Source organism: Macaca mulatta, chromosome 13, assembly GCF_049350105.2.
Source record: "Macaca mulatta isolate MMU2019108-1 chromosome 13, T2T-MMU8v2.0, whole genome shotgun sequence".
Classification (NCBI taxonomy): Eukaryota; Metazoa; Chordata; class Mammalia; order Primates; family Cercopithecidae; genus Macaca; species Macaca mulatta.
The window spans coordinates 79,877,340-79,899,942 of NC_133418.1; the positions used below are offsets into that span (position 1 = coordinate 79,877,340).

General features: G+C 55.2%; 2 protein-coding genes across 2 annotated transcripts; one reads left to right on the forward strand and one right to left on the reverse strand.

Moving 5' to 3' along the window:
- Positions 1-2,657: 2,657 nt before the first annotated feature.
- Positions 2,658-7,009, reverse strand: SIX3 (SIX homeobox 3). Its single transcript, XM_015112276.3, has 2 exons — positions 5,807-7,009; positions 2,658-4,140 (listed from the first exon to the last, which is right to left on the reverse strand). The coding sequence occupies exons 1-2, from the start codon at positions 6,607-6,609 to the stop codon at positions 3,948-3,950; spliced, it is 996 nt and encodes a 331-aa protein (XP_014967762.2). The 5' UTR covers positions 6,610-7,009; the 3' UTR covers positions 2,658-3,947.
- Positions 7,010-9,445: 2,436 nt separating this feature from the next.
- Positions 9,446-19,959, forward strand: LOC144333607 (uncharacterized). The gene is made up of 2 exons (XM_077958713.1): positions 9,446-9,922; positions 13,303-19,959. The coding sequence occupies exon 2, from the start codon at positions 18,881-18,883 to the stop codon at positions 19,436-19,438; it is 558 nt and encodes a 185-aa protein (XP_077814839.1). The 5' UTR covers positions 9,446-9,922; positions 13,303-18,880; the 3' UTR covers positions 19,439-19,959.
- The last annotated feature ends 2,644 nt before the right edge of the window (positions 19,960-22,603 follow it).

Here is a 22,603-nt window from a genome sequence, read left to right on the forward strand (position 1 = left end):
GAGAGAGCACACACCAATGCACACATTCTCCTGGCCGAGGCACAACCTGCGACATTCCCAGGAGGTGGGGGCTGTGCACAGTGACTGAGATGGCTTTTCTGCAGGTGGAACTTCAGCCTGGCCTTGCCCTCAAGCTCTGTCTGAGTGGCCTGTAGGGTGTTGACCGCTTTGGCCAGGGCTTTGAGGGACCCAGAAAGAGACTAGGCCAGCAGCTGGTAAAAGGCAAGATCTGGCCAGAAAGGGGCCTCTGTTCTCTCACTCCAATGTTTAAAGGAGCAGAGGCCAAATCAACCATAATATCCCCAGTAAATCAAACAGAATAAAGGATGGACTGGGATAGCCAAAGAGCCCAATCCCCCTCTGCCCTCTAGCTGATGAATACCCATTGAGATCCCTTGTGTCTTAAAGGGACAGGAAGGCCTGTTAGAGGTGGGCAGCCTGGCAGTCATATCTAGGGAGAGCCTAGAACAAGGGAACCCACGTATGTCTACACTAGAACCAAGACCCACAAGACACATGCCCAAGTACCCTGTAGGTGTATTGGAGCCCCCCAATATGCACTCCTTGCAGAAATAAGGACAGGGAAACTGCCTAAGCCATACACCAATACCTATGTTATGCAATATACATGAAAACATACTGGACACACACCAATGCACTGTACACACATTTATACCAAACATCACACACACATAACCTTTTGTATGCAGACCTTGACTGAGTGTTGAAAGCCCAGCATCCAGAATTGCACACATATACACACCCACAACACACACGCATCTTTCCTGCAGGGAACCTATATGCAAGGTCAGAAAGTACAAAGCATAGAGTATTGGTATTCGTGCAGACCTGGATGGAAACACAGGAGATGAGAGTGTGATACATGATAGATAGCAGGATAGACAGACAACAGGCTGCTGACACGCAGTAAGGCCCAGGCCCTCCAAACTAAAGGCTGCTGTGGAGTCTGATGGACAGTTTCCTGCAATGCAGAAGGAGTGGGCACTGGATGCCCCAAATCTGCTTTCTCTGCACTGTGTGTTGAGATAGGAAATCATCTTAACTTCCATGCTTGTCTCCTGTCCCTTAGACAAAGAGGCACCTGCTCCCTGATGTCCTCTATCTAGGCAGGCCCTTCCAGGAGTCACCCTCCAGCAGTGCCACTTCTTGCCTTTCATCCGTCAGTTCTGGTCAGTTGGCTGAGCAGGGTCCATCCAGACTCTCCCCACTGAGGCAGGCACTTCTTTGGGCTTCTAGGCCCAAGCTCTGTGTGAAGTATGTGACTGATTATCTAAAAGCAAAGGTGGGTGACAGAGCTCCTCATCCCAGAACAGAGGCTCAAGTTGGGTAGAATCCAGGCAGTCCTTTTCCCAAATTCCTACCACCTGGGTCAATATTGCCTGAAATGTGGCAGGACAAGGAACATTTTCCCAAGCAGTGAACACACACAGAGATTCTGACACCATGTGCCAGGCCACAGAACTTGGGAGCTCTGAAGGTCAGCTGGATGCTCTGGTTCTAAGTAGGGGCGCGCTCAGGAACCTTCCCTGTCTGCCAAATGCACGCCCCGGACATGCAAGGTCCCACTGGAACACTCAGGGCACCTCTGGGCCAGACAGCCTCTCTGCCCAGCCTGGCCCTCCTAAACCCCCTGGAGCTGCTGGGGATGGGGACAAAAGGAAATCGGAAGTCAAAATTAGTTTGGAAATGGACGCAAAATTCCAGGCACGTTTCCCCCCTAATTCTCCATGCTTTGGAAATTGGCCTTTCAAGTAAAGGCAAGTTTTCTGAAATTACCTCTTTTGCTCCTCCTTGGGTGCAGGCCACCCTGGCCCAGAGCGGCAGAGGCACGGCCAGCCAAGCCATCCCAGGGGATTGTGGGGGCCCTGCCCAGGGCTTGGAGGCCTGGGGCCAGTGGGAACATGGTTAGTAAGAGGTGGTGATTTTTTGGTTTTCATTTTAAAATGTAAACCAACTCTGAAATGTCTTAGGGGCTCAAGAGGTTCCAGCTGAACCCCAAAGATGGAAGGAAATTTCAGGGAGACAGAGAGTCGTAAGGCAAATCACACTGTCACATAGACACACACTCAGGAGGTAAGGAGGGGAGTCCATCCTGATTCCAGGCCCTAAACTCTCAAGAGGCCTCTTCCCTCACTCCTCCTGCCTTCCCCACTCAGGCCACTGTCCCCTGCCCCCACCCCACCCCCAGAAAAGACGACAAAACCTGTCAGCTCTACTCGGGATGGATGCTGGGGTTTGGCGACCTTGTATGTTTCTTCTTTTAAAAAACAAAGCAACAACAACTGAAAGACGCCCAGCACACCCCCAAAGACCCACAGGGTCTTGGCAGGCTACAATTCCGGCTGAATGCATACTGCGGTGAAGTGAGTCTGGCATCTCACTCTGAAGAAGCTGGCGGTAGCCTCCCGCTCCCAACCCTCGAACCCTCTTTGCTTTTTTGCTCAGGATCCAGCTTTGGCTCCTTTCCGGAGGGTCTGTTCTGATCTTCCCAATGCCCTTGGGGGAAGAAAAAAAAAAAAAAAGGCTGACATCCAGCCTTGAAATTCTGCCCCAGCTCAGGTGAGCAGCAGTGGAAGTGAAGGCCGAGCACCCCGCGGCTACGGGCCAGGGGCGGACAAAAACACCAGTCTCTGGGAGTGATAAGAAAATGGAGAATACTGTATTTGCTTTAGAAAGTTTTTACATATAGATAAACACGCAGTTTAAGATAACAGTAAAAGCGCCCTACAGGGAGTGAGAGATACCTCTGAAGCTGCTAAGAAATACTGGAAATAGCTTTTGCATAAGAATACTACAATCTCACTCTCCGCTTTTGCTAGCGATGGGGTCCCTCTTCCTAACCCAGGCCACCATGCCTCTTCTTGACTGCCAAGACGACACCAGGAGCACTGAGTGGGAGGAGAATCCCAAAAAGAAAAGAGACAGGTGAGCAGGGAGGAAGACAGAGAGAGGGACAAGAGAGAAAGAGAAAGGGAGAGGAGAAAAAAGCAATATCATATACAGGCAATTTCTACACATATATTACAAACTGGGAAAATGACCGATCATTAAGATATACATAATTCATATAAAATTTTGAAATAAAAATAAAAATCTGTTACAGTCATAACTATTCTTTTTCCACATTTATAACCAGTACCCACACAGGCAGTGACAGAGTGGAGAGAAAAAGGTGCTTACGAAGAAAATGATTGTCTGCTGAACAAAAAACAGAAGATTGCATTTTGTTTGACCAATACTTGGACTTAAAAACAGAGAGAGGAAGAGAAAGAGAGAGAGTGAGAGAAAAAAAGAGAGAGAGAGCAACAAAAGGCGAGAAACATTTGCTATTTCCCTCTCCAGGAGTTCTTCCCCCCCCCCTCTTTTTTTTTTTAACAAATTCGGAACGGAGATGGCGATTTTTTTTTTCTTTTTGTCTGTTTTGCTTTTGTCCTCTTGTCCTCGTGGTGGTGATTGGTTTTTGTATAGTCGACTCTTTAAATCATTTTTAACTAGAGAGAATATTTTCCCAGATACAAATAAATCGTCATGCAGGTGGGGTGCCGGGTCCATGGGAACCGAAAGGAGAAGCCGTGCTTGTCCTAGAAAGTATACAATTGTCACCTCTTTTATGTTGTCTGCCCGCAACATCAGCGTTTGACTGTCTGTTGGCGTCGGGGTCCTTTGGGGTGGCCGTAGTGGTAGATGGTGGTTGGGGGTTGTTGATAGTTTGTGGTTAATTTGTTATTTTCTTGTTTTTTAATATATTTTTGGCTGGGGTGGGAGTGTGTGTGGACTTGTATGTGTGTATGGTTGGGTATCCTGATTTCGGTTTGTTCTGGGGATGGAGGAGGAGAAGGAAGAGGAGGAAGAGGAGGAGGGCTAGGAGGAGGAGGGGAAGGAGTGGGGGAGGAGGGGAAGGAGGGGGAGGAGGGCGGCCTTGGCTATCATACATCACATTCCGAGTCGCTGGAGGTTACCGAGAGGATGGAGGTGCCGGTGTCCGCGCGCTCCGTCAGGCTGGACACGCTGGTGGTCGGGCTGGCCGCCGTGGACGGCGACTCTGCCGAGCCGTGCGTGGGGCAGCCGGGCTCGGCCAGCGAGCGCATGCCGCTCGGTCCAATGGCCTGGTGCTGGAGCCTGCGGGAGAAAGAGAGCCGCGCCCGCCCTGACACAGAGGACCGCCACCCGGCTCCCCCGAGCCGCCGCTCCCGACTCCGCTTTCGGGAGCGTCCCAAGTCTTCTCAGATAGAGACTGGCCTCGGAGGAGAGGCAGAACCCGAGCCCGGCCGTCTAGGGAGGCCTGGGTGCAAGCGGCAAAATACTGCAAGCCCTGGAGCAGCAGAAGTCGGAGGAGAGCCAGGCGCTTCTTCCCTCCGCAGTCCCTGGGGCTCTTCAGACTGAGCCGGCTACCCCGCGACCGGTCGAGTTCCCTCAGTAACCCCGTCCCTGATCCCTCAAACACACACCCGGAGCTGCGGGTTCCTCACTGGCCGGCCCGTCTCCGGGTAGAACCGTATACTTTGCTCTCTGGATCCCAGCGCAGAGCGCAGGACCGAGGGTAGAGAAAATAAGAAAGCTGGCGGTGGAAAAGTGGGGAAAGAGCAGGGAGACAGCAAAGGGGCAAAAGAGAAGGCAAGAGAGGAGCACAAAGCAGTCTCCAGCTGCCCCTTTCCTCCACCGGGAACCTTCTGCCTGGACCTGGTGTCTGGAATTATCTCCACAAGGAGGCCTTGGCTTGACCCTGGGCGCTCCCCTCATCAGACGAAAAGTGAGCTCCACAGCAGGGGTGAGAGGGCCATGGGCTCAGGTCCCCGCCGCCTAAACTCGAACACACCTCCAGAAACTCACACCCACCCCCCACCCACAGGCAGCTGTCAGCAGCTGGGGGTCCTGCTCCCTGAGGTACACCAGGCCCTGGGCCTTCCTGGCTGGATAGAGACAAGGCTCCACATCAGGGCTTTCACCCAAGTTCCTCTCTTCCTTCTCCCTTCTCCCCCCACTCCTTTCCCCTATCCACTTCTTTCCCTCTGGTTCTTTTTCTCCTTCCCCCAGGCCCAACTCCTGTGATGTTGGTCAAGCCCTATACAATTTTGTGACTTTGTGGCCAACTTGCCAGCAACGAGGCTGCTCCTGCCCGCTTCCCAACTTAGAGGACCAAAGGCATTCTCCGTGGCTGGGGCAGGAGGGTGAGTACATGCACACGCGCGTGCACACACACATGCACACGCACACACACTAGGCCTCTCCGCTCCCAGCCCGGCTCTCCTGCTCCCGGTTAGGCAAAGTGCAGCGTTGCGGGAAACAGGCCCGCTGTGCAGTGGCCTCCGGCCTTTTCCCCTTGTGATAGGGACCCAGGTTAACTTTCCTCTCTCTGACGCTCCTGGATTTCTCTCGGGGTTTTGCAATGCACAGAAATAAGAACCAGATGGCAAGGAGTGCTTTCCTTCCCTCCCTGTCTCCAGGCTCCAGAGGATTGCCGAGCTGGCGACAGGGCTGAGGAGGCAGGCACGGGTGCAGCGCAGGGCTAAGGCTCCCAGGGGCCGGAATCAGGGGCTGCGGGCACTCGGGTCGCAAGCACACACTCTCCGCCCTGACGAAAGCCCCTCTTGGTCAAAGCAATCAATACACCCACAGCCCGCCCGCCCCCTCTTCCGCGCGCCCAGGACAAGCGGAAACTTTCTCCAACTGGCCAGGAATCACGGCTTCCCTGACGCTCAGCGGCCGCTCCACTAGCCCCTTCTCAACCCCTCTCCCCTTCCCAGGCCTTTGAGGCTGTAGCCAGGCCGCGGGCCCCGACACTAACCTGTTCTTGGCCGCCGCGGCGCGGTCGCGCTGCCGCCGGTTCTTAAACCAGTTGCCTACTTGTGTGGGAGTGAGGCCGGTGGCCTGCGCCAGTTCGCGTTTCTTGCTGGGGTTGGGGTAGGGGTCCTGCAGGTACCACTCCCGCAGCAGGCTCCGAGTCCGCTCCTTGAAGCAATGCGTCTTCTGCTCGCCGTCCCAGATGGTGCGTGGCAGCGGGAACTTCTTGCGCACGCGGTACTTGTCCACCGGGCCGAGTGGGCGGCCGCGCAGCTTCTCGGCCTCCTGGTAGTGCGCCTCGAGCCACATGGCCTGCAGCTTGCCGTGAGACTCCTTGGTGAACTTGTGGTTCTCGAGGATGTGGTAGAGGTCTCGGAAGTTGCCCGTGTGGAAGGCGACCACGGCGCGCGCGCGCAGGATCGACTCGTGTTTGTTGATGGCCTCGCACGCCCCGGGGGCCACGGGCAGCGACCAGAGGAAGCGGCCCAGCCGCTCGATGTCGCCCGTCTCCTCCAGCGTCTCACAGACGCTGGCCACCTGCTCCGGCGAGAAGTTGAGGGTGGGCAGCTGGAACATGGACAACTCTTCCGGGGGGGCCCTGGAGCCGCCGCCGCCGCCGCCTGCTCCGCCAGCACCGCCGCCTCCCGCACCGTTCCCTCCGCCGCTGCCGCCTCCCGCGCCGCCGCCGCCTCCCGCACCGTTCCCGCCGCCGCTACTCGCCAGAAGTATGGAGCGGTGGTGAGAATCGGCGAAGTTTGGCAACAAGAAGTGGGAGGAATAGAGGTCTAGGGGGGAGCGGAATACCATGGACTGACCTGAGAGGAGAGGAGAAAATTCAGGGAGAGGAAGAGAGAGGGGAGGAAGAGGAGGAGAGGGGCGATGAGGACCAGGAGGAGGGAGAGGAGAGGGGGGAGGAGAAGAAGGAAAGGAGGGGGGAGCAGGAGGAGGAGGAGGGGGAGGAGGAAGGGCGTAAAGGACACCCACACCCCACACACATCCACACACACACACACCCGCGCAGCCACATAGAGAGGGAGGAAGGAGAGCGGCCCGGTGCGCGCGCGCAGAGAGAGAACCCGAGACGGAGAGAGAGAGGGAGAGAGGAGAGGGAGAGCCAACCACCGCCGAGTCAAGATTCAGCGATTCCACCGCAATCGCCCTAATGACAACAGCCTCATAATATCTCCCCTAAATCCACAGTGAGTGCAGCATTGAAACATTTTGTTTCGCTTTTCTATTGGTCTGTGGCGTGTCGTTGTGGCGTTGCCACGGCAACCACTGCCAATCACTGTCAGCCCTGCCAATCAATACCGAGAACGTAAGGACGGTTTTACCACTTAGCCAGAGGGCGGGGGGAGGGGGAGAGCAGGGAAGGAGGGAGAAGGGGGGGATAAAGAGAATTTTTTTTATCTTTGCAACTCTTAATCTCGCTACTTCCCCTCTCTCTCTTCTCTCTTCTCTCTTCTTCCTCTCTCTCTTCTTTTCTCTATCGCTGTCTCTGAGCCGCCTTCTTCCCTTTTCCCCAAAGAAGTTGATCCAGAAATTCGAAAAGCCCTGGGCACAGAGTTGTTGAATGGGATGTGCAATTAGAGCGGGGATTTTGTTGGGAGGCAAGAGGGTCCCCCAGGCTCCACATAGGCCAGGTCGGCGGGCAAGGAAAGACGGCTGACCAGCCCAGCGGGCGCGGTTTGCACATGGTTTGCACGTCGGGTCGCCTCTTTCTGCCTATGTGAGCACTAATAGTGGCAAGGAAGAAAGGAGAGATGAGATCATGGGGCCCACCAAGCACCGACCTTGGCCCAGCGGGCCGTGGCGCCAGCCAGGGATCCCGGATTCCGAGGGTATCTGGCGCCAGGGAGCCTAAGCCCAGTTCCCAGGGTGCTGGAGGCCGCTCTTGCCTCCCCCATCGGTGCCCATGGACCACATTCACCTCAGCTCCCTCTTCATCAGTTAGGCTTCTCTTTACTCCCTCCCCAGCCAAGGAGCCTCGATTTCCCCCACCACCCATTTTAAAATAATAGTCCAAACAGTACAGTTCTTTCCATCTTAAGAAGCAACTCAACTCTTTGTTTCCTCCCAGAATTCAGCAGCCTCTGTGAGGAGTGGTGGAGGAGCTGCGGGAGCCGAGAAGCCCAAGAGCCCTCTGGACCCGGAAAAGTCCCACAGATGCCCACTCCTCACCACACAACAGAAGGATCTCTGGTCCTGCCTGCCAGCCCCAGAGGGCACTCAAACTTTGGAGGCCAGCCACCCGGATGAAGTGAATAAGGCCTGAAATTGCTTGTTTGCTCGTATTGTAAAATAATAATAATTACCATTATTATTTTAAAACTGCCTAATTTCTCTAGGGAAAGTAACATTGAAAGCCTAAAACACACCCCAAAAGGCCCATAGAACACAGAGGGCCCTCTCTGTCTCTGGCCACTACAGCCCCCAGGCCAGGCATGGGTATTTATTCTTAGGTATGTTGCTTTTAAGAAGATGTAATCAGCATCTTGAGCCGGGCCTCCCTTTGTGAGGCTTCTGTAACTATGGAAGTGTGATTTACGCAGATTTGTCGGGGTCAGAGACGTCTTTCCCTGAGCGCTGTGTATATTTAGACAGGACTCGGTTTGGTGTTAAAAAGTGTATATGTTGAATAGATTCACACACAGTAGCCAACAATGACCACATTGTCGGCCCGTGTACAACGCGTATTGAAACGCAGCGCCCAGACTTCAACTAATCTGCCCTCAATAAAGCTGAAATAATTATCCTAAGCTGCCTTTCCAGAAGAAAAATCATTGAGGAATTCAAAACTTTTTTTTTTTTTTAAAAAAGATCTTTTCTGCATTCCGATGCAGATCTGGGGGCAAGGCGCCGGGTCCACACCACTTTGGTGATCTCAATGAGGGAAGAGAGAAAGAGAGGTTGAGAGAGAATTTAAATGGGAAACCTAACGTGACTGGGGCTGCGAGTGTCCCAGCCCCTAAACTCCGAGCTGGAGCCCTGCTTAGGCCTTGACTCCCGCAGTGCCAGGCCTCTGAGGGCCGAGGGGAAGAGCAAGCCGGCAAGTGCAAGCCTCCTTGGAGGCTTCCGGCGGCAGGGAGGCCCTGGGACCGGCGAGGGGCCAATACTGGCTCACTTAGCCAGAGGCAGCCGTGAGGTAGCAGGTCTTAAACACGACGACTGGGGCAGAAAAATATTCCTCCAAAGGGAAGACCTGCCAAGCCCCATTTCAGTGCTCTCTCCACTCCTGCCAAGCCCCATTTCAGTGCTCTCTCCACTCCACATATATTTCCTCCCCTCCCGGCCATGAGTCCTCCTCCAATGCAGCTGAGAAGCTCTGGGCGGTCGTTCACTGAGGGCCCAGAAAGAGCCCAAAGGTTGGGACTCAAAAACAGACACTTCATGTTTTCTTCCCGATCCCTTTCTCTCGTAGGGGAAGGATTATAGGCTGAAGGGTGGGAGGGGGAAGGGGCAGGAGGAGGAAGCGGGGGAGGAAGGAATGAAAAAGGGGAGGGGAGTGGGTATTGTGCCGCGTGTGGGGGGAGAATTCCTACGGGTGGGTTTCCGAATATTGTGTTCAACTTTTTGAAAGCAGCTCGTGACCCCGAAACTGCATCCCCCGGAGCCAGGGACCCAGGCGCCGGGCGGGCGGGTGAACCCGGTCAGTCCCCTCCCCGTCCCCGAAACCCCCGCCTCCGGGTGGGGGCGACCTGGCCTCTCCCTGCCACTGCTGGGCCAGCCCCGGAGGGAGGCTGGGCAGGTGCTGCGGGCTCTGCGAAAGCGCTGAAATCAAAAACCATCGCCACTCAGGGAGAACTGAGGCAAGTGGGGCTGAGACTCTGGCGACACCCCCACTGCCCCCCCCTAGCCTCTGCCCCAGAGCCTGCCGCCCCGCCGCACCCCGCCTGCTCGGGTGGTGACCGCGGCTCCGGAGCGCCAAGCAGGGCAGAGGGCTGCAGCCAGGCGTGTAGCTTTGTGCGCCGGGACCCGGTGGGGCGGGTGGCATCCCGCGCTGTCCGCGCCTCCCAGCAGAGCCGAGCTCGGCGCCGCCCACCGAGCCCACCTCGCGGTCCAGCCGCCGCCAGCGCCTCTCGACTCTGGCCTGAAGCACTACTCTCGCCGCCTGGAGCCGGTAAGTTGAGAGTCCGCAGAGCAGGGCAGGGAGGCGGGGCGGCTGGTCCCAGAGCGGAGGGCCGTACTGGCTCCTGGCCGGGCTGTGGGCGCAGGCTCCATAGGGTCTCAGTCGAGGGGTTCTGAGTGTGTGTTCGGGTGGGAAGCTGGGCTGTGGAGCGCCAGAGCTTCCCCTCCCAAATTCCTCGGCGCTGGGCACTGGGGAGTGGAGCAGAAGCAGAGGGACCTTGGGTTCCAGGGCCCACGCCGCCTTCCTCGCTGGTCTGGGAACCAAGCAACTTCTAGGGCAGTGCGAGGACTGGGAAGGCACCCTGGGGGACTGCTAGAGAAGGTGGCGTGTGGAGGGTGCCTGCACCCTGGGTCGCTCAGAGCGGAGAGTCTCGGGTGGATAGGTCAGCTTGCAGATCCCCTACGTCTCTTCTCTGCTCTCTGGCCACTCTGCGGGATCTGGGACTTGGCGCCCGTACAGGCCGGGTCACCTGTGCAGAACAAATTTGCTGCCATCATCCCCGCTTCAATCCTGGCCTCGGGGATCGAAAAGATCCCTTCAGGTGGGGCAGGGAGAAAAGATGTCTTTGGGGTTTAGAGAGTGTTCTCCTTGTACCCGGACCTACTGGCATTTATTTACAAATGTCAGCCGCAATCCCAGCACTGGGAAAGTCTAAACCACATCTGGAAAACGCCCGAGAGACCTCCCACTCTCTCCTTGTTTTGGGTTACAGGGAAAGCCAACGGGTCTGCAGGCCTCCGGGAGAGGAGGATCCGGAGGGTTGGGGCAGCTGCACCCACTTGGCCTTGCTTGGCTCTAAACAGTCGACCCAGGAGGCCGGGGGAAGGTTTGCCCTGGGGGGCAACGCCCCTTCCGGCTCCCAGGATGTCGGGAGGCGGGGGCTGGCCGGGTGGCCCATAGTCTGGGCCTCCCCGCAAGCTGCAAACTGAGGCGCTTGGCGCGGGCGGCCTGGGAGGGCGCAGGGGAGCGCAGCACGCAGGCGGGGAGGCAGCGAAGCCCTTCAAGGACCCCGATTACTTTCCTTTGAAAAACAACAACAACAACTGCTCCCTCCCCGCACCCCCGCCCCCCGCCTTAGCCTCCGGGGACTGGCGCTCCAAGCAATTGTCGCCCCGGACAGTAAACACAGCTCAGTTGCCTCAACTTTCTCCATGCATAAAAGTTCCTGGCGTGCGGGGAAATTTGAATATTTGATCAGCCCCTTTGAGTGACCCTCATTAGTCCGGCGCCCTGCTAAGGCCGGGCATTGCAAGAAAGCTGCTGGGCTCGGCATTTGTACGCCTTGTTAGCGCAGCTTAATGAAGCCGCCCCGACGGCTCAAAGGCGGCCTCAGGGGCCGGCGGCGCGCACCTCTCCGCACCCTGCTCCGCCTAATGAGCCCCGCCGCCCTCTAAAGGCCCTTCCACCACCCCCACCCCCCACATTCTCAAACAAGGGAAGTTTGACTCTGTCTTGAACCACGGCACCTCCCACTGCCAGGCCCAGGAAGATGGGCACAAACCCAGCCTAGATGCCTGCAGTGACCCAGCCCCAAGAAAGAGGGGCGGGAGACTTGGGAGGTGAGAGCCGTACCGGTTGGGGGAAGTGCGGGGAGGGTGGCTGGTGGCGGGAGAGGCTTTTGCTGTCTAAGGATCCAGCCCAGGGAATGCACTGTCAACCTCTCCCAAGAGGACCAATTGCAAATCAATCACTCCAGTTCCTTAAAGGTGCATCTGGACTAATGGGGTGGCTGAGGGTCAGCCTTCCATCCTCCTATCACCTCAAGTTTCCTTGGCTTCCACTACCTAGAGGCCACACACTTCTTCCCAAGGTTCCCCTTCTGAACAGCCAGACCTGGTGTGCCAGGACTTGGATTTGAGAAAGGGTGGGCAGCTCCCCTCCCTAACCCATCATTGCCTCCACCATTCACAGAGCCCAGTCACATGTTATGACAAGGGGCAGTAGGGAAGGCAGGGGACCACAGCCTGTCCTGCACTCCCTCTCAACAGAGGTATCCCTTCTTTGGCTTCTAGTGCCAGGGAGGCCTAGCAAAAAAAGTACTATAGGCAGGACCACCCTGCAAGTCTGGCCTGGCAGCCTGGCAGAGAGGCAGAGAGCCAGAGCTCTGGAAGCAAGGGAAACCAAAGCAGTCATCTACTTCACCTTTTCTTAGTGGGGCAGCTGACATGGCTGGCCCGTAAATTTAAGACACCCTCTTAGAAACTGTGCTTCAGTGCTCAGGACGAGTAGCCTTCCTTCCCTTCCTGTCTCTCCTCTCCTCTGATGCCCTTTTCCTGGAGCGGTTGGAGGTCAAGGTCCTTCACTCCCTCCTTGCATACACAGCTCTTGGGCCCTTAAGGGTTACTTTTGGGGGGAATTAATGCTCTGGGCTTGGGAAGCAGGCTGCTCCAGATCCACATTCAGGACTTTCTGGACCCCATCCCCCAACACACAAACACAAACATGCCCAGGATCCTTCAGACATACAGTGGGCCTGGTCAGGTTGGTAACCTCAGGACCCCATGCCAGCGTGAGCATCTCTGGAGGTCGTGGGAAGGAGCCAAAAGGCCAGGTAGGCCCTGGGATACGGAGGGCCCTCCAAGGGCATCTCGTTTGCTCCTCTTCCTTTTTCTCTCCCTAGCTCCACTAGCGTGCCCTGCCCCATTTCCCATCCCATAACCCCCTAAATTAACCCTAAACTGGCAATCTTTAGGCATCACCTCTGAGCTGGGCACAGGCGGTGCCCGGGCCTTGATCGACCCAGAGGGCTAAAGTAGGGGCGGGGAAGAGAGGGGTGGGCGCTGCTGGTGAGAAAGGGGACCTGAGGCGAGGGTAGAACTCAGCCCTGTGGCCTCGAGGCCAGGCCCACCGGCTGCTCAGGGGAGGAGGCGAGGGGAGGGGGCTGGGAGTCCGCAGGCATCGGTCGGGGCAGCAGGGACCTCAGGCGTCGGCGTGGGGGGCTAGATCCGGAGGAGAGGGGAGGGGAGGCGGGGGTCGGGGGATCGCGCAGGGCGGAGGAGGGGTGCAGCTCTTTAAGAGCCACACGGCTGGCAGGAGAGGCGCGCGGCCCGGTGCTGGTAGAGCACTGACCCCGAAGGGGATTTAGCGGGAAGAGAGTGGCCGGGCTCTGGGGGTTTTGTCCGAGGGGGCCGGGAGAGGCCGAGGCACAAGAATAAGGAGCGGCCGCGGCATGAAAGGCGGCGAGGAGCAGCAGAGCTGCTGCTCTTGACTTCTGAGCAGGGCTTAGAGAGCCTGCCCCGGCTTAAGCCGAGCTGCTGGTGCTGGCCCTGAGCGCCAAGTCCGCGAGCTCTGAGTCCCGAGCCTCCCAGCCGTGGAGCAGTGGGATGAGGGGGGCGTTGGGGGACAGGGTAAAGTCGATCTTGGTTGTACAGCCACCCGATCCTAGCGCGGAGCTGAGAGCCTGACGGCCGGTGAGAAAAAGAATTTTCTTTTTCCAACTCCGGCTTTTGGTTTTGTGTGTCCACCTTGCGCAACTCCGGAGCCTGCCGACCCCACATGGATTCTCAACAGGTGGCCGGGTAAGTCCGTTTAAAGAATTCTGGTTATAAGGTCAGCCCCACCCCGACCTTCTTCCTTTTCCCCTCCCTCTTTCCCCCTCGGCTGGGCCGGGTTCCCCGTGCTCCTCCCGCAGGCGAAGGCTGGGGTGGTGGTGGGGGAAGAGGCGCCCTTCCCCTGGGGGTCTCTGGGCTCCGAGTTGCAGCCCAGGAAGCCTGGCGGGCGGCCCCCAAGGAGTTCCACCCGGTACCCCCAAGTCTCGATCACTCTTAGCTCCTTGGTCTGGGCCCTGGCGCCCTGAGGGAGGGAGAAACAACGCGCCGCAGCACCTCAAAAGCCGAAGTCCCCAGGAAGGGGGACAGGGGACCCGGTGGCCGGGCAGCCTTTGTGTGGGGGTTTACGGCGGAAACAGAACTATTCATCTTGTATGAGAGGCCTGGGATGCGGCCCAGGGGAGCCCGCGCCAGCCGTACAATAGCCGGCAGAAGAGCGCCTCAGCAGCCGGGGTAGGAGTGGGGTAGGGTGGGGTAGACCGGGGTGGGGGAGGGGAGGGCGAGAGAAGGGGGAGGGGAAGCAGAGAAAGGCAAAGGCGAGAAATCCAGGGCGTCCGAGTGAAAAGTCGGAAAATGTTTCCAGAGCGCGCCAGAAACAGGCGCGCTTGCTTGCGGGCGCATAGTCTGTCTCTCTCTCGCATACACACACAAACACACTCTTACATGCTCACGCTCATTCCACACAAGGAGCCCACGCACGCGGTTCCTAGTCGTGCAGGGTCGCATGCCCGGGCACCCAGAGTGAACGCAGAATAGAGCCGCCCTCCCACCCCTACTGACGGAGAGCCCTCCCGCCCAGCCACAGGCACCCCGATTGAGGAGCTAGGAGGGCCCCCGGGGCTGGGGCACAGGGAGGATCTTACCTGCAGAAAGGTAAGGGAAGCCGGGAGCACCGAGCAGCGGCGGATAAATATTCATTAGTAAGTCTCTCCTTTTAAGCCGCGCGGTGCGCTCTCTGGCTCCCAGCTCTCTTTCCCTCCCTCCCTCTGTCCTCTTGTGAGGCTCTCTCCCCCTCTCGCTCTGTCTTCCCCCCACCCCTTCCTGCGAAATGCCGGGTGGATCCCAGTATAGCTAACCTGTTGGGAAGCCTGAGTCGCGGGCAGCGCCTCCACAGCTGTTTGCTTTCGCTCTTGGGGCGCGCATTTCCCCATCCTCTCCCCTCTCTCCTTTTGCCCAGCCCCTCTTCCCCTCCTAAATTACTACATCATTAGCTTTATTGGCGGGGGGGCAGCTCAGCCAAACACAACTCCCTATAGCAGGGTGAAAAGCCGCTGTTCTCCAAGGCAGCACCAACTCCACCCCTACCCTAGCCTCACCCATCTCCTTGTCCCTACCTAGTTTTGTTTATTTTTTCTCTCTTTCCATCTTCACTTCCGTCCTGTACCGACCCAACTCCCTTACCATTCCTCCCTCCCTTGGCACTGCCAATACGGATCCCAGACGGGGTCGGGGCAGGGAGATGCCAAGTGGGTAGGCCCAATATGCCAAGGTCGGGACTCCACCCTGCCATGGACGTGGGGGTAGCTCTCCAGGTCCCCCTTTCCCGCGTAGGCTTTCCACCCTGACCCTAAGTGGGCACGGCGTAGCTTAGGCTTTAGGATCAGAGCACCAGGGCGCACAGCAAGGGCCTCAGCGACCTGGGGCCTGGGTCCTCTGACCAGGTCTGGGAGACTGCATGGGGGAGGGGAGGTGGCCTCACTCTGTACGTACGAATGCTCATGAGAGACACAACCACCGACCATCGGACTGACATTCTCCCTTTCCAAACAAACTGACCTGAAGTTAGCGGTAAGTCCGCATCATTCTCACGAGAAAACACATCTACAAGATTCTAGAAATGCACAAGGAACCGCTTCCAGTCGCGCGCGAACACGTGCACACACACCACACCCCTCACCCCCACACACCCGTGGCCAGCGTTCCCGCTGGCCTCTGAAACCTGTAGGCGCGCGGCCCCGAAAGGCTAATTCTAGCGGAGGAATACATGGCAAAACCGCCCCCAGGAGAGCCCTGGCCACTCTTGTTGGCCCCCATTCTTCCAGATCCAGGCCCCTAGGATGCCCCAGGGACCCTGAGGGGTGGTGAGGTCCCAGGGTGCTTGGGGGTGGTCCGGGAAGCGCACTCTGGCAGCCCGCTGAGCGCTGCCTGTTGAGGTAGGGGCTGGAGGAGGGGCCAAGGGAGGCGGGCCCAGGCCAATTCCAAGTTACAAATACAGCTGCTCCTGGGAGGCCTAGGAGAGTTTTGCCCCAAAACGTGCATATCATTCGCCTCGAGACGCCATGACCTCCCCAGACAGAGCCCCAGGGCGCACTCGACCTCGAGGTGGCTTGGGTGATGGGGGCAATCGAGAGCAAGGAGGAGACCTGGAGACCTCCGCCCGCCCATTCAGCCCAGCCCAGCCACAGTCCACCGGGAGACGTCCTAGATGATGGTCCTATCCTTCCCAAAGGGTGGCAGGGCGCAGGATCGCGGAGGGTCTCCCTCCTTGTCCTGAAAGGTTAAGAAATTGGGCAGATGAAAGTATTTAAGAGGGGCCTAGAGCGCCCTGGGACCGAAAGCCATATCAACCTCACACTCCACCCAAAGTCCCGCATTTGCACGTGTACACCTCCTCCTCCCCATGCAGACATGGGGTCGCGCACGTTTGAGCTCAGACTCAAGCTGAGTCACCTGACTATGCCTGGAACGTACAGGCAATTGTACCCGAATACACATCGGAGAATTAAAGGAACACTAATAGAGGAATTTGAGGAATAAAGTGTCCACAGGCATAATTATTTGAATGAACGGGTGCACACCCAGTTGTCCAGATGCAGACAAAAACCACAGTGCCCGCGAGGAGTGACCCCAACCACAAGGGCAGATGTACAGGAAGCCGCGAACGGGGAGAGTTCGCAGAATGAGGACGCAGGCTGCAAGGCCAAGGGGGCTTCCTGCTAGAGGGACGTTGGCTCGGAGGGAGAAACTTTGTTGAGCCGACTGGGGGAAAGGTTTCAGGTCAAGTCCTGGCCACTAGAAAGAACCAAGGCCTTATCCACCCAGAGCCAACCTTTTAGCCTTCCTCTCAGCTCTGTTGGAGATACCCAGAAAAGGACAATCCAGGAAAGATTCATTTTGACCGAGATTGTTTTTATTGTTTATTTATTATTTTTGACCTAGGGGTTTGCATTCTGAAAAAGGATTTGGGTGGAGCGCATGCAAGTTCTCACTCACTGCTGGGAGATTCATAATTCTTAATAGGAACATTTAGCTCTAACCATGCCCTGAGAAGCTGAAGGGCCCTTATTTTGCCCCTTTCACCCTTCTTATCCTAAACTTGATCATTCACACGGATCCACACCCTCCTGCCCCCATCTCCACCCCAGTACCCTGTATGTCAAATATATTTGCAAAAGAACACACTTAAGAGTCAACCAAATTACATAGGTCATTTTAAATTTTTTTTGTGTGATATATTGGGAAGTCCTCACCCCCTGCTGTCCGGTCTCTGGCTGAGCACCGTGTCCAGGGCAGAGGTGGGGGGTTGCAGAGAGGGGTTTCCAGAGTGGCTCTTGGGCAAGGCCTGAGAAACTACTCTACATAGGCTTGTTTTTACTGTGAGCTCCCTTGGCCTAACCAGTTCTAGTGGCCACCTCCGGGTTTCCTGCAGCAGAGGCAGCCTCCCTGGGAGCAGGGGTGCCCTCACTTCCACTTCACCTCCCTTCTCAACTTTCTCTCTTTTGAGCACATCTTCTGAGCCTCCCTCTCTCATCTGAAAGTGGAATGTAAGTCCGAGAAGATTCATTTAGACAAAGAAGGTGGAAGAAAAGGACTTTCTGGGCCAGCAACTCGGATGACCACCCTCCAAGGGGCAGAGGAGGGTCCACTTTGTGAAGAAGAAATGAACCACCCGGAAAACACCACAAGAGGACATGTTTCTGCAGATGTAGTTGTCCTAGAAACAGAAGAGTATGGGGGTGTGAATTTCTTCTCTTTTGGGGGCAAACACTATGTCCTTCTCTTTTTCTAGATAGTTAATTCCTGGACATTTTAGCGAGTTTGTTCCTGTGGATATTTTGAACAATAAAGAGTGAAAATCACTTTGGAGTCACTTAAATCTTCGTTGGAAGGGCAGTTTCTTCCAGGGCCATTTTCTTTCACCAGATTTGTTTTTCCTTGTTCCCAAATTCCTTGTTTTAAAAATCAAAGTCCACCTGCTAACTCACCTGGGAAAGAGACTGTGACAGAAGGAAGAGAAACAAATAGACATCACTCTCAAACTCAAAGTGTAACTTTCATTCCCGGCAGCTGAGATTCAGAACACAAACTCGTTTACCTTTGAGTATTTCCCCCGTGTGGGTAATTTATCTAGAGTTTTCCCAACAATCACAACATCCTGAAGTTGGAAATGTTTGCTATTATTTTCAGCCTTACAAGGTTCTTCAAACTCCGCTTCTCTGGTTTTAAAAACTGTTTGCGTCTACATAGCTATGCCTGTTGCAACATTTATCACTCAAGCAGAAAAGCAACTCGTTTTCTCATAGCCCCAAATGCCCCGTGTACAGCCACTGGAGCGAGTTTATTTTTCTCTGTCTTTCTTTCCCAAATGCCCTTGTCACTTCTGCCAGGGCCACAAGGCTTGGGGCAAAACTTCGGAGGTTTGAGACCTCTTGAGCGTGGGTCGCTATTATTGTTAGTTTTTTTGTTGGGAGAAATCGTGCTCAGTGATTGCGTGCGGTTCTCTCTGTCTACGCCGACTAGGGTTGCCTGCGCCTTCCTCAGCACAAACTCCTAGATGAAGCTAACCATTTCCGCTGCCCGGGGCAAAGGGCTGAACCGTGTTGTCGGGTCTAGGGTTGGGGTGGGAAAGTGAGGAGGGTATGCGGGTGGGGGTGGGGGCAGTCATCATCTTCAACAATAAATTAAAATAACCTGATACTCCTTTAATCCCTTCCATCAACAGTGTCAACGCGCTATAGAGGCCGTCTCACCTCCAAAGGTATCTTCACTCCCGGAGGGCCCGGGCTCCCAGCCACAGTCCCACACTGGGCCCGCGCGCCGGATAGGAGGTGCTCCGACGGCAAAAATCCCATACATTTTTAACTACAGTGATTACTAAATTAATAGCAGGCACTAAGACAGATGTCAAAACGTCTTGAAAATGTTTATCTGTGAATAATTGAGAAGGTGGTGGGACGCATTATCTGATTGTGTAATGAAATATGTATGAGGAACAGCTGTTTGCAACAGTCCCCTCCCGCCGCCTCCTCAACCAAGGCCCTTCTTTAGGAAGCAGGAGTCGCGGCGAAGTTGGTCGCCCACTTCCGTCCACTTGGGAGCCCTATCGGCCCTTCCCCGGCTGCTGGCAGAGTGGTGGCTCCAGCGCGCCCCAGAGTAGCCCGGTTTCCCGACGGACAATAACATGGAGTCCTCCTCAGTCTCGCTCTGTGGGCTCCGTGGCTGGGTGAGGCTCCACCGCCGGCCGCGCTGTCCCTCGCGCCTTCGGGGCGGGCTGTGGGCTCGGCCTGTGGGGACCGAGGGGAGCACGGGCCCGGGCGGCCGCGGAGGCCTGGTGTTCGCCCACCGAGCGGTGCGGCCTGCTCGGAGGCGAGGCCCGGGAGCCCCGCGGCTCAGCGGGACGGGCCTGGGGTCACCGAGGGGTGACGAGGCTCCCGAGAGGGCTTTGTTCGCGCTTTCGCCACACTGCGCACTTCCTTCCAGCCCCCTCGGCCCCCACCTCGAGCCTCCGCGCCCCGGCCCTGTTTGTTTTTCCAGCCCCGCGCCCTCCACTCCGACACGCAAACAGCCCTCGGGGCTGCGTCAGCGGCCCGAGGCCGTGGCCCAGGGCAGGCCTGAGTCCAAATGGGGCCAGCACGGCGAGCCCTGGCCCTGCAGGAAGCGGTGTGAGGGGAGAGGGAGCTCCAGGGCCTTCCTGGCGCGAGAGGGGCAGGCGAAGGCCGGCGGGAAGGTGGTCCAATAGGGCGCACGGCCTGGGCGGGCGGCGAAGGCCCGAGGCCTGGGCTCGGAAGGATGCGGGCGGCCTGCGCGGCTGCCCATCCCCTGCCGCTGTCTCCAGCCCCAGCCGGACAGGGGAGGCGCGGCGGAGTGGGGGTGAGGAGGACGCCCGGAAGGGCCCCATCACCCCTGGGCCTTGAAGGCAGTGTCAGCCACATGGACAAATCCGGTGCCCCGTGCGGGTGTGCGGGTTCCCTCGCCGCCTTCCCTGCGCTTCATACCGCTCGGAGACTGCGTCCCGGGCGCGGCGCTCCCGAAGCTCCCAGCCGGGCCGTGGCGTGCCCGCGCCTTCCGCCTCCACGGCCTCTCAGCCCCTCATCTTCCCCAGTTCCGGGGACCCGTCCCTAGCCCCTGATGCCCGGGAAGCCTGGCTGCAAAACCTTCGGCCGCGTTGGCCCTTCCAGCGCCGCCGTCCTGACCGCTCTGGGGCCGGGGCTGGGAGCGGGAGCGGAGGAACCGAGTCCGGCTTGGCGGCGCCATGGCGCCCTGACACCCTGCGCCTTCCCGGTTTCCCTCGGCTGACTCAGTCGAGATGCGCTCGGGCATAGTTATGTCTCGAGCGTCGCCCTTTACCTAATCCCTTATGCTTTTATTCTAATCCTACACATTACAGTTAATCTGTAATGATACCGCTTCGGAGGAACCTGTTGCATACGAGGCTCGGCAATTTGTAACCTTGGAAACAGTTTTAAATAAAGATTATAAGAGTGATGTCAACTGTGTTTATTCTCCACGCGGGGGGTGGGTTGAGGGCAAGGCGGTGAGGACGGAGTTTCTGGAGAAGGGGGCGAGGCGCGAGGGGCAGGGCCGAGCGGCGGCCGGGGTCGGGGAAGCGGAGGAGCAGCCAGAGCTGGCTCTAAGTGACTCCAGCCCGGCGCCTGGTATCTTTTGAGTTTTTCTTTTTGGGAAATCGCGTGGTCTTAAACCGCGAGGCATAGGGAGAGGGAAAAGGATTTGCAAAACTGCGGAAAACTCAGTGAACTTGAGCTCCTGTGTATCCCAAATTAACATTCAGCCGGGCCCTGCGAGCCTGGATCGCTGAAGCTGCGGAGAGAGAAAGGGCGGCTTGCAGGACCCTTAGGCTGCAAGAAGGCAGAGCCGCCTCGGTCCGGTTGCTTTGCGCTTCCAGCTTCCTACTCTACTGAACGCACTGGCAACAGCAGCAACAACCAAAAATTGCCGGCACACCAAAAGCAAAATTAAACATAATTGCTTTTATTTATCTATTGCTTTTATATCATTAAAATATTTTTAGTTACATTGTATAAAATGGCATCCACTCTGATTATTACCTGCCATATCTGTTGATCTGCTCCTTGTGTATTCAGCACAGCAATATTAACAATTAAGAAAAAAGCACATCTTATATATTGTATCTGTCAAGATATGTTACAATTTCCATTAACAAAAAAACATTATTCTTGTTGAAGAAGCTATGAAGCATATCTTTCACAAGCACTTTATTAATAATCATAGTTGTCAGAAAGAATTAGATATGCATAGATTGTAGATGCAAAGGAAATATTAGATGCACAGAATAAAATATACAGTGGGATTCAGGCATAACTATTTTTCTTTTTTAAAGTAAATTTTACGGAGGTGAAAAAAAAACCTGTGCTATTAAGCTTACTTAAAAGATGGCTTTGTTGGTTTAATTATACTGTAGTTATTTTATAAATATGTTTCAAAGGAAGCTTGCCATATTGCATGTCAATGAGGACGGTAAAGAAAAGCTCACAAAAGCTAATGCATACCAAATACTAAATTTTAGTCATTAGCATTCCTATTTATTACAAACTAAAGGAACCTATTAACAGACAAGAATTTCTATTTAGCTAGCATTACAATGTTTGGCTATTAAAATAAAAAGGGCAAAGTATATATGTATTTTTCCCCCCTTGGAACTATATGTTCTTTTTTTCCCCCTAAAATCTTACGGAAAGATTGGAGATGTTTCTGATTGGGGAAACTCGATTCTCTGATGGGAATGGGCCAGAGGGCCTAGAACACCTCGCTTTAGTGGTGCAGCTTAATGCTATTCATTCGGAAGCTACAACCGTTCGGCGCTGGGACTCTGCAGCCTGCGGAGTGGTGTGTAGTGCCCACGGCCTGTGAGGGGCCCTTTGTCTTTAATTTGTGTCATGAGCATATGCAAATTATTAATTGTTTTTCCTCGAAGGGAGGGAGTGGGTAGTGATGGTAATACTGCTTTTGTTTGGATATTAAAATTTCCTTAAATGCTCCCAAGGCGGGGATACTTCTCCCAATGCGGATTCCCCTAGTAGAAAATCCCACCGCTACAGTGAACAGATAGGTATTAATTCTAGAAACAAGCACATAGAGATTTGTATCATTTCAAAAACTTTCTTTGAACAAAGGTGGCATTGCTGCTCTCACATCAGAAGTAAATGAATATAGAAATTTATTTTTTCTGAATGTCAGTTTAAGAGGGGAAAAAACTTTTCAGCTATCCTTACTTTTAGAAACTTTATATTTTGCTTCTTAAAATGAAAGCAGATTTTTCCCCCCTAATTGGGCAGGGCAACAATTTAAGGAACTTAAATGAAATATTTGAAATAAGAAAGGGTTACTATGAATTATGTTAAGTGAGTTTTGTGTATTTTTAAGGGAAAAAATAGAGCTTGTTAAACTCTGTGCATTTGCCAAGTGACTCGAAGCACAGGTTCTTCTGGCCTGACATTTGGCTCTGACAGGATGTATTCTGCCTGCTTGGGGGACTCTTTGCATTAAAAGATTGAAACTTTTAAAGATTCTTCCCTGAAAGGCCCACATGAAAATAATTGGCATCACAAGGAAGGAAGGGAATTTCTGAATCCCTGATTTAAAAATGAAAATCTCTTCATCACAAGTCATTAACATGTGCAGATCTCATGCAAAATCTTAGATTTCAATAAAATTGGCTGTATGGGGTTGGCGAGGCTAGGTATTCTTTCCCCTGTGACTACCTGGGCAGAAACAAGAGAGGGAAGATGTAATGATTCCTACACCAAACTCTTCCCACTGGGAAATAGTATAAGTTACTTTAGTAGGAAATAAGCTTGGATGCCTCAAGGCTGGCAACTGTAGAGCAAAATGTGAATGTTCTCCATTTCTCTCCCACTATATCTGG